The sequence below is a fragment of the Lipotes vexillifer genome, unplaced genomic scaffold, assembly GCF_000442215.2.
Source record: "Lipotes vexillifer unplaced genomic scaffold, Lipotes_vexillifer_v1.1 scaffold12, whole genome shotgun sequence".
Taxonomy (NCBI): domain Eukaryota; kingdom Metazoa; phylum Chordata; class Mammalia; order Artiodactyla; family Lipotidae; genus Lipotes; species Lipotes vexillifer.
In genome coordinates, this window is record NW_006796716.1 from 5,137,926 (window position 1) to 5,149,839 (window position 11,914).

General features: G+C 46.7%; 1 protein-coding gene across 1 annotated transcript in view; it reads right to left on the reverse strand.

The window, feature by feature from the left end:
• The window catches only part of LOC103081108 (cytochrome P450 3A29-like), a 41,985-nt gene extending 41,728 nt beyond the window's left edge, over positions 1-257 (reverse strand). Inside the window, exon 1 of the mRNA XM_007468879.1 lies at positions 99-257. Within this exon, the coding sequence (XP_007468941.1) occupies positions 99-169 (71 nt within the window). The 5' untranslated portion in view covers positions 170-257. The remainder of the gene's footprint in view (positions 1-98) is intronic.
• Between the last annotated feature and the right edge of the window lie 11,657 nt (positions 258-11,914).

The window sequence follows — 11,914 nt, forward strand, 5'->3', positions numbered from 1 at the left end:
AAAAAAAAAAAAAAAAAAAAAACAGTAAAGGGAAAGTGGGACCTGATGAGCACCCCAAGTCCAAGGTTACAGAGGAGATCAGAATCACAGATACTCACAGATAGAGGAGTACCAGGCTGGTAGCCAGGAGAACCCAGGTTTCCACGGAAAAGCTCGGGATCAGGTCCATGGCCACTTTCCTCGGTGATTCTCTCCTCTGAGTTTCTTTTCAGCTGCGTGTGTTACTCTTTGACTGCCTGCTTCCTTTCACACCCAGTGATGATTCACTGAGGCTGAAATGTTTATGTCCTGGGAAAGGGGGTGGAGCTGGAGCTGCAGCCAATAGAAGGGCTACCTGTGCTCCACCTGCATGAGCTCTCCCTGCCTTGATAGTTGGCAAAGCATCACGGACAGTCCAGTTTGACCTCCCTTGACTTCATATTCTGTGGCCATTCAATAACAACTTAATCAGTGTTATCAGTAATTTCAAAGGTTACAGAAACTCAAATAAAACCACTAGCCACAAATATCCTCTAAACTGCCCTTTTCTCTGTAACTGCCTGAACTCCAAAACTTGAAACCTTTCAGACATGCTAGGTCTACTAATCTGTACCAGTTTCCTCTGCCTAGACATCCTTGTTTCCCCATAAGACACCTACTCATCCTTCAAATCCCAGCTCAGAAAGAACATTGTTTTAGAGGCTTCCCTAAACAATAGGAATAACCACTTCCTCTTCTGGATTTGTCGTGTCCCACCCCCCCGCCCCAACACACACACACACACACACACACACACACACACACACACACACACAAATTCTATTATTGTCCTTCTATCCTCCAGAACCATTGTTGGTTTCCACACCTATTTCCCTTAAGAGATTGAGAGTTTGGGCTACAGTCTGTGTATTAGTCACCTTTATGCCCCTGGTACCTTGCAGAATGCTTTCTGCAGCATGGACATCAGAAAGGTCGGTGGACTTGAGTTGGTAGTAGTGAGAACTCTGGGCCCCTGTGTATCTGTTTCCTGTGGCTATTTGGTGACCGCATCATCTTCCTGTATTGCTAATACAACAAGAGGGCCTGGCTGTGCCTTGGCCACCATCACTGCACGTTCAGGATGATCCATCAGGGTTCTGTTGACAAGAGGGCCCCCAAAGGAGAGACAAGACATGGACCATGTGGTGATGGCTGCACCAAGGGGTATCCATTCAGTCTTCCTGTCCCGCCCCTCAGAGGGTCCTTCAGTGGACAGCAGTTACACAGATTCTTAACAAAAGAATGACCCCCTCTCACTGGAAAGGCCACAAGTGCAAAATCAATGAGAGTGAAGGGAGTGAAGCGGAGAAAGCAGCCGAGTGACCAAGTGGACCTCCAACCTCCTTATCCACCAGTGATGTGGCATATACAGCAAACAAGACTCCATAAAAAAGACATGAGGTTTTTCTATGGGGCAAAGCGGGGGGAGGGGGGCGGTCAGAGCAGATGCTTCCTTATCATTGACTAGATGGAAAATATTTAAGGGGTGGCAAGGTGTTACTAAGGAGGAGGTCTGTAGTAGAAGTCAGTGGCATCTGTGAGCCCCCACCCCATTCCTCATGGGAGAAATTAGAGGACTGAGGGTCTGAAATTTACACTGGTTCATTGTCTTCCCTCTGACCAAAATGCTGTATCTCCTTGGCCTGAGAAACTGAATTATATGATAAACAAAACCTCAAAAGTTCTTAAAACTCAATAGGAACACAGGACATTTAAGCTGTGTTTGTGCACTTCCTTCTCCCTTTATCCTTCTCATTTTCAGTCCTTCTGGAGCAAGCGACACTCACCTCTTGCCAATACATTCCATCCCTCTGGCCTGAAAGTCCCCAGGGTTGCCCAACACTGGCCTGAGTGGGTAGAGGTCTCATTGGTAAATTATAGTAAGTCCCAACTATGTCACCTGCCTTTTTTATTTCCTTGGGACCTTGTCATGCAACATGAAATTTCTACCATCATAGCTTGTCAACTTTGGGTTCAGACTTTCTCCAGGAGGCACCTGTTAAAATCCATAGCTGCCAGTGGAAATACAATGCCTGAATATATCTGTTCATCCACGCATTGATTCAAGGCCAAGTGGGTGAATGTCAGGTGCAGGTATTGTGCTGGGCTGGGGGCTAGAAGCCCATACAGTCCCCTACCTTGAGAGCAGCTTCCCAGAGGAGGGAGTGAGACACACAACCAAGGTTAGTATGTAGCATACCTCTGGAACCTCTAGGATAATGGAGCCCTACAGAGAGGTCATGAAGGAGAGAAGTGGATACAAGCTTGAGTACCAACAAAGGACAAGTCTGGGAAGCTAGAAGATGATCCTGAGGAAAAGTAGCATAGAAAGTCCCACAAATTCTGATGCGTTTCTGCCCTCTTTCGGTACCTTCTCTGGGCGCTGTTAAGTGGGGTCATGATACAATCCCCAGTTTATAGATACAGAAACTGAGGCTCAGGGACTGCAGGTGGCTTCTCAACAGCTATTGATCACAACATGTCATATGTAAGCTAACATGAAGATAGATTGGCAAGTCTTCTGCACTGAAATGCCAGTATTCAACGTTTGCTGTTTCACGATGAGGGTCACTATGTGAAATAGTGAGACCCGAGGCTGCAGCAGCAAATTGGTTACAATCTGGCTCCTACCTCCACAGCTACCCCTGCCCAGGAGCTCCGCCACAGGTCTCCAGGACCAAGGACTCTATCTCACCTCACCAAGAATAAAGACAGGTGCAGGTCATGAGGACACTAGGGTCTTGTGTGTAGGATCCACCTCTCTATGTTCCCAACTGAGAGGAACACAAAATACATCCCACAGGGGATGACTGGGGTGTCATCTGATAACTTCTGACAACTTAGTTCACTCAACTAAACCCACAGCCTTTCTTATTCTTCTTGGAAACAAAACCATTGTGGAAACTATATGCCTTCATCTTCCTCTAAAACACATACTGGGCTACAATGATTTTTCTCACTAAACCTACAGGACCATCTGCTGCCCTATTCGCCTCAGGGCCTGGTCCAGCTGATTGGAATCTATCCCAGAGGCGATAGGCTAGTCATTGTTTAGGACTGAAATTTTGCAAGTACACTGTTCTAATCAATGCAAATGGCCTTGCTCTGCAAGGGGAAATAATAGAAGGCATGATCTTTGTGCCCCTTCATTCCACAGCAGGGCACACCTAACTTAAAAGTCTGACAGACTAAGATTGTGAAGGAAGACATGTGCCACCCCACATCTCTCATCTACTCATTTGTGCACTAATGGGCTCGGCATGTACTTTCAAAGCTCTGTACTCAGCGCTTAGGGTACAGATACGACTAAGACGCAGACAATAATCAGGTCGAAGACAGAGACAAATAAACAGGTAATTATAGTACAGTACAACCAAGTTAAAGTAACTATATAGATCTAAGAAACACAGTGTCCTCGCTTATCTGCATTTTCAGTCCTGAGAAATCAAAGTTGAGTTAACAATTTTGTATTATAGTCTTGAAGGTTACTAAGAGAGTAGATCTTAAATGTCCTCACCGCACACACACACAAACTGTAATTATGTGAGGTGATGAATATGTTAACTAACCTTATTTTGGTAATCATTTTGCAATATATACATGTATCAAATCAGCATGTTGTACACCTTAAACTTACAAAATATGTGTCCCTTTTTTTACAAATAAGCAAACTGCAGCACAGAAAGGTTACGTGACCACAGCCAAGGACACATAACTAACTACTAGCGGAGCTGGGATTCAAACCTAGATCTTCTAGTTTTATAACCCAAGGTCTTAACTTTACCAGGCCCATCCTTGCCCAAGAATTAGTGGAACGACTGGGTCTAGAGCCCAGGTCCTCTGAGACAGTAGTGACCCAGCGCTCTGCCCCAAGCCTAGAGACGAGGCAAGGCCTCCTAGCAAGCCTGTCAGTGGGGACTGGGGTAAGGTAGGGCTATGCTCTTTCTGACCCACACATACCTCACCATGCAGAAAGCCCCGCTACACACCCCCTCCCCTATGCCCAGAAGCAGAAGCACTTTCATAGACTTTACAGCAAAGGGAAGAAGAGGAGGAAGACTTCCTCTGGCTGCTCACTCTCTCCACAATCCCAGAATCTTTATCATTATAAACTAACCACTAACATCTCTACTGCAAAGTACAGTTTATAAAGTTCTTTCATGTCTCTCTCTTTTTTTTTTTTGTAGTACGCGGGCCTCTCACTCTTGTGGCCTCTCCCGTCGCGGAGCACAGGCTCCGGACGCGCAGGCTCAGCGGCCATGGCTCACGGGCGCAGCCGCTCCGCGGCATATGTGATCTTCCCGGACCAGGGCACAAACCCGTGTCCCCTGCATCGGCAGGCATACTCTCAACCACTGTGCCACCAGGGAAGCCCTTTCCTTCTTATTGATCGTGTTTAAATGGCTCCTCTTACCACCTGCTGTGTGTGGAGACACTGAGTCATAAATGTTCAGGACATTATTTCCTGGATTCTAATTGGGGCTGGGGGTGTCTGTCCAGCTGTGTGAGCTCAGGGCCCTAAGCAGGCCCTAAAGCCCCAGGTCTCTCCACCCCTGTAGGATGTCAAAGACCCTGGGTTGAAATCCCTCCCACTCTCTTCCTCCTACCCTGGGGCAGAAATTATTTCTAAAAATTCCCAAAGTGAGTGCATTGTTGACACAGAAAAAACAAATCCCAAAGGAACCAAAAACAGGAGTAAGGAGAGCTCACTCCCTCCTTACAGACACAGTGTATTTATAAAATTCAGTCAGGACTTCCAGGCAGGGCAGGGAATAGGGCGAGGAAAGTAAGGTATTCCACTTGAGCAGAAAACTGCCAAAAATCTGTGATCAAGACAAATTATATTCTAACCTACTATTTAAAAAAATCAATATTAATGCAAAAAAACTAGGAAGAACAAAATATCAAAATTGTAAAGAAAGATAGTATCAGTAGATCAGTTTTATTTAGTGATCACGGTTCATCTAGTTAATGACACTCATGCTGCAGTGTTCAGGGGTAAAGTATTCTCATTCTGCACGTACATTGAACTGAGTCAAAAAGTGAAATGGGCTGATGGATGGATAGAGGGATGGGAAGATGGGTGATGAAACAGAGAGTACGCGGGCCTCTCACTCTTGTGGCCTCTCCCGTCGCGGAGCACAGGCTCCGGACGCGCAGGCTCAGCGGCCATGGCTCACGGGCGCAGCCGCTCCGCGGCATATGTGATCTTCCCGGACCAGGGCACAAACCCGTGTCCCCTGCATCGGCAGGCATACTCTCAACCACTGTGCCACCAGGGAAGCCCTTTCCTTCTTATTGATCGTGTTTAAATGGCTCCTCTTACCACCTGCTGTGTGTGGAGACACTGAGTCATAAATGTTCAGGACATTATTTCCTGGATTCTAATTGGGGCTGGGGGTGTCTGTCCAGCTGTGTGAGCTCAGGGCCCTAAGCAGGCCCTAAAGCCCCAGGTCTCTCCACCCCTGTAGGATGTCAAAGACCCTGGGTTGAAATCCCTCCCACTCTCTTCCTCCTACCCTGGGGCAGAAATTATTTCTAAAAATTCCCAAAGTGAGTGCATTGTTGACACAGAAAAAACAAATCCCAAAGGAACCAAAAACAGGAGTAAGGAGAGCTCACTCCCTCCTTACAGACACAGTGTATTTATAAAATTCAGTCAGGACTTCCAGGCAGGGCAGGGAATAGGGCGAGGAAAGTAAGGTATTCCACTTGAGCAGAAAACTGCCAAAAATCTGTGATCAAGACAAATTATATTCTAACCTACTATTTAAAAAAATCAATATTAATGCAAAAAAACTAGGAAGAACAAAATATCAAAATTGTAAAGAAAGATAGTATCAGTAGATCAGTTTTATTTAGTGATCACGGTTCATCTAGTTAATGACACTCATGCTGCAGTGTTCAGGGGTAAAGTATTCTCATTCTGCACGTACATTGAACTGAGTCAAAAAGTGAAATGGGCTGATGGATGGATAGAGGGATGGGAAGATGGGTGATGAAACAGAGAAAGCAAATGCAAATTATTCAGTCCAGAAGGTGGTAGATAGGTGTTTACTATAAGATTTTTTCCATCTTTCTGTTCAAATTTTCTGTATTTGAATTTTTTAATAAAATTTTAGGAAGGAATAACTAACAATATTTTTAAGAGTTTCAATATCTTTCAAAAATTTCCTCTCTTCTCACTCCCCTCCCCCATGCAGACCCTCACCATTTCTGACCTAGACAATGACCACAGCTTCCTGTCTGATCACCTATCACAGGGCAGCCTTTGCACATCTAATCAGGGCGCCCCCGACTGACACCTCCCACAGTCCCGCACGGCCTGTGCCTCATCTAGGTGACAGGTGACACCCCAGCTGTGTCCCTGACCCCCCGCCTCAGACCTTATGCTGCATTAGACTGGAGTCTTTGCAGGTCCCTGCACAGCCCATGTGACCTCACACCTCCCCACCTTTGCTCAGGCTGCTCCACCTGCTTATTCCCTCCTGAATGCCTCTCCATCTTTAAGATTCCTCTCAGAAGCTTAAACATGGTGGGTTTAACACAAGCATTTACTTCTGAAGCTGCCTGAAGCCCCCATAAAATGCACTAAAGAGCTTTCTTTTTTTTAATAATTTTTAAAATATTTATTTTTATTGGGTTGCACCAGGTCTTAGTTGCAGCTCGCAGGCTCCTTAGTTGTGGTTCGCTGGCTCCTTAGTTGTGGCACACAAACTCTTAGTTTTAGCATGCATGTGGGATCTAGTTCCCTGACCAGTGATCAAACCCAGGCCCCCTCCATTGGGAGCGCAGAGTCTTCATCACTGGGCCACCAGGGAAGTCCCTAAAGAGCTTTCTTAAAAGGCATAAATCCATAGGGACAAAGACAACCAGACAGGAGACCACAGCCACCAACTGTTTGAACCTACAAGTAGATGTAGCCAAGCGTCATCAAGAGCTCTTCGTGCAAGACACCTTCCTAAGTTCTCTCCTTAGTCCTCAGAATAACAGTACATAGAAGGTTCTCTCATTATCACTCCCTTTTTACAGGCACAGGGGAGTTAGGTCACTTGGACGAGGTCACACAGCCACAGAGCCAAGCTTCAAACCCAGGTGGTCTGGCCCTAGAGTCTATGCCCATGACCACTGTGTATCTGCCATGAAAGCACTCACTTGGCAGAGCAGAGAAAACTGAAGCTGAGCCCACAGCACTCGGGAGACCAGAATTAAACAGGACCACGCCGCTGGAGGCCAGAAAGAGTCAGGAACTGCATGCACCAGGTACCTCTGTAACTGGAAGTGTTAAGTGAGGGTGAAAACAGAGGACTGTTTAAAGCCTATGTAATAAAGTATTAGACTTCCCTCTTGTACTTGATTGAATAATGTTCCCCCAAAATTCATGCCCCCCAGCAATTTCAGAATAGTCCTATTTGGAAATAGGACTTTCAGATGTAATTAGGTAAGTAAGATGAGGTTATACTGGAGTAGAGTGGGCCCTAATTCAATGATTGAAGAGACACACAGACACACACAGAGAGAAGGAAGCAATATGAAGATGGAGGCAGAGACTGAAGTGATGCTGCCATGAGCCAAGGACACCAAGGATTTCCAGCAATCACCAGAAACTAGGAAGAGGTATCGAGCAGATCCTCCCTCAGAGCCTCCACGAAGAACCAACCCTGCTGACACCCTGACCCCGAGCTTCTGGCCTGCAGAACTGTGAGACAATAAATTTCTATTGTTTTAAGCCACCCAGCTTGTGTTACTTTATTATGGCCGCCTCCCCTAGCCTGTAGGAGACTGGGGGATATTCTCTGCACATGTTGAAGTGGACGCACTCTGGACTTGGAGACACCTGGCAGAGAGGATGTCAGGATGCATTACTGAAAGCAGAAGGAGTCATGAGATTTCCACCACCCTCCGTCTCCTGGGCAGAAGACTAGGGAATTCCTTCTTGGGAAGCTGAACAGCCCAAAGGATCTACAGACCCTGATATTCAGGGATCCTCCAGCCAGATAGCTCTACACTGAAGCCCACCACTGACAACTCCCATACATCCTCAAATACAAGCAGACAGGCAAGGACTAGCCAGCATTAAAGGGAAAGATCCAAATGAACAGAAAAAGGAGCTCAGAGGAACAGAAGCAATGTGGGAGGAGGAAGGGAGCTTTGGAAAACAGTCACAGTGGCCTGAGTCCCGTGCTGATGTGAAATCAGAACGGAGAGCAAAAAGGCGCTCATAGAAATAAAAATAACACAAGATGTAGCATCCCATTGAAAGGTATGAAAGTGAAGTTAAATGATTCACTCCAAAAGAAAAATAGAGACAAAGATGGAAAATGGGAGAGAAAAAATAAGAAAAATAAAGAACCATTGCAGGAGTTTCATCATCTGACCAATAGGGGTTTCAGAACAGATAATTTTTAAAACTTAAATAAATAATTCAAGAAAACTTCCCAGAACCAAAGGGCAAGAGTCTCCATACTGAAAGGTCATTGAAGTGCTCTATCCAACATGGTAGCTCCTAGTCACATATGGCTAATTAAATTTAAATATAAATTACTTAAAATTAGATAAAACCAGACAAGCAGTTCCTTGGTCACATCAGCCAGATTTCAAGTGCTCAGTAGCCTCAAGCAGCTGGAGGCCACAGTATTGAACAACACAGGTAGAGAGCATTTTTATCAGCGCAGAAAGGTGGATTGGACAGCTCTGGCCTAGAACAATGGATGAAAGCAGATCCACCAGGACACAGAGTCATGACATTTCAGAAGACCAGGGACAAAAAGAAAATCCCAAAAGCTTCCAAAAGGGAGTGGGGACAAGAAACAGGAACAGAAATCAGAAGAGCATTAAACTTCTCAACAGCAATACCAGAAGCAAGACTCTTGTGTCTTCAAATTCAGACAGAAAATTCTGCCCCACCTAGAATTCTACGCCCAAACAAGGCATGAAAACAAAACAGAACATTATTCAGACATGCAAGTTCTTTAAAAAAAAAATGTACTCCTATGCATGAGAGTGACAAGATGATGCCCTCTGCCAAAACAAGGGACAAAACCAAGAAAGAGACAGATCCAGGTAATTCAGTGCAGCAGAGAGGCAAGGGGAATGCCCAGCATGACGGCCACGTAGAAGCGGGAGCAAGCAGCCTAGGCCTAAGCAAGGAGAGAGCCTGGGGAGGGCTTGAACGTCCTGAGAGGGGAGTTACACTTCTGCTGGAAAACAGGTGATAGATTGGGACACAGAAAACTCATCATTACTAGAGGAATTATTGGTTCCAAGGAAAATGAAACGATGTCAAGAACAGAAACAGAGGCATAGACGTGTGCATGGCTTCAGTGTGAATAATTAGAACTTAGGTCATAATGAGGCAAAGAGCAAATAAGAATTCCATTCCTATCCCTGTTTTGGGAAGGCGGGAAGTGGGTGTGAGGCAAGAAGGATACCGGAAACCTGAACTCTCATCTCCCAGAGTAAGCAAGAAACAGTAGGATAAGCATGTCATTTAATGACGTGGCAACAAACGCCAGAAGAAACTTCTAAGTGGGGTGAAAATGGACACTGGAGGGAAAAACCAGAGTGGGGGTCAGGTAGAGCAAGGCAGCTCTAATTTTGTTGTAAACTGGGTAGGACTCTTCCACTTTTTAAAGCATGTATGTCTATGAATTTGGTTTTTCACAATAAATTTTAAAAGCGCCAGCTCAGGTCACTTCCTCCCAAACACATTTGGGAAGAAGTGCTCTGTCTCTTGCTCCCAAAGCCCCAGGACCGACCTCTCGCCATATTGAATTGGTCTGTTCATGGGTCTGACATTTCCCCACCAAACTGGAAGCATTTCATGCCTGACCCAGAGAGGTACCCAGGAAATCTCTGTAAATCCAAACAGAAGCCCCGCCAAGAACCCCCTGCTGACCTCCCAGGCATGTTTGAGGTTCAGATGAAACTCCTTATAGCGGGTGCTTGGAAATCCCCAAATGGCATAAGGATGAGCGGTGCCCCTGGGTGTCCACAGGGTGTTTCACAAACAACCAGGAGATGTTTTTGCAAAGGGCCTGCAATGTGCTTAGCAGCGGGCTGGGCCCTAAAAGGACACCCATGGGGCCAACATTAGCCTCAAAGCCCCCCTGCCCTTTGGGTGGTTCATCCCAGCAGGGGGACTAATGAGGTTGTTTGGAACAAGCACAGCTTAATGATTAAGGTCACAGGTCTGGTTCTATCTGGTCTGAGAGTCACCCCTGCTGACCTGGGCCCTTTTCACTGGCCCGGGTCCCAACCCCCCACTCCACCCAGTCTTGATGACAGTGCACATGCACTGCTGCAGGTCTCTTTCACCCTCCTGTGACAGCTATGTGCAGGCCCACGGGCTGTCTCCTGAGATCCTGTTATGGGCTGAATTGTGTCCCCTCCAAATTCATAGGTTGAGGTTCTAACCCCCAGTACCTCAGAATGTGACCGTGGTTGGAGATGGGGCCTTTAAAAAGGCAATTAAGGCTTAAACAGGTCATATGGGTGAGTACTACCCAATACGACTAGTGTCTCTTTTTTTTAAATTAATTTTTATTGGAGTATAGTTGCTTTTACAATGTTGTGTTAGTTTCCACTGTAAAGTGAATCAGCTACACATATAGATATATCCCCTCTTTTTTTGCCTTCCTTTCCATTTAGGTCACCACAGATCACTAATCAGAGTTCACAGTAGGCTCTCACCAGTTATCTATTTTAGACATAGTTTCAAGAGTGTATATATGTCAATTCCCATCTCACAATTGACTGGCATCTTTATAAGATGAAGAAATTAGGACAGACAAGCACAAAGGGGAGACCATGTGAAGACACAGGGAGAAGACTGAAGGAACCAACCCTACTGACACCTTGATCTTGGACTTCCAGCCTCCAGAACTGTGAAAGAACACATTTCAGTTGTTTAAGCTGCCCAGTCTGTCATACATTGTTATGGCAGCCCTGGGAAACTAATACAGTCCCTTCTCCTTCCCTCATGGAGGACTTCTGGGCTCCTGTCACCACACTTGGAGCAGAAGGTTCCTGGGGGCAAGCAGGGGAGGGAGACCCATGGGCTTTCTGCAGACTAGGCTCTGCGTGCAGGGCCACACTACAGACGTCTCGGTGCAGCCGGGGCTCATCCTGCCCAGCAGCCTCCTCCCCCACCGAGACATCTAAGTGAGGAACCTCAGTGTCCCACCTCCCCTTCAGCCTGGAGGACCCTCCCTCCAGGCTAGAAGCCACAGAGCAGAGCTCAAGTGAACCCCACCCCTGACCATGGAGGCCTGCGAGGCCCACTTTCTTATTCCCAGAAGTCCTAACCCCTCCCTACACACCAGACATCATCTTGGAGGATTTGGGAAACGATGAATCAATTGCCAAGACTGAACTCAAGGAGCTCAGGTTAACCAACTGAGACTGAGAAGCCACTGACTAAGCACTTTAAGGCATGAAGTGGGCAATCCAGTTCCCCTGTCTGGCCTCTTGTTCCACTTTTCTGGGCTTTAACCTCTCATAATGGAGCCCCAAAGAGTCAGACCTGAGTCCCCAAAGCACAGCAGGTATGTATGGCACAGGCCAGAAGGGAAGCCACTGTGAGTGATGACAGGCTGCTCAGGCCGGGACCCTGGGTTCCTCTCTCACTCACCCCTACCTCCAGTCCATCCTCAAGGCCTGTCTATTCCTCCCACAATATGCATTTCTGCTGTGTCTGCTCTGAACCACCTCCACTTCCTGAATCTTTCACCTGAATACCTGGGCAGCTCCCAGCCAGCCCCCCACTTCCACTCTGCCCCCTTCTGGCCAGTCTCCCCACTGCCCCTGCAGGGGAAGCACCCTGTGTTGCTCTCCTGCTAAAGACCCACCGGTGGGTTCCAGATGCACTTATTAAAAGTCAGCCTCCTACCACTGG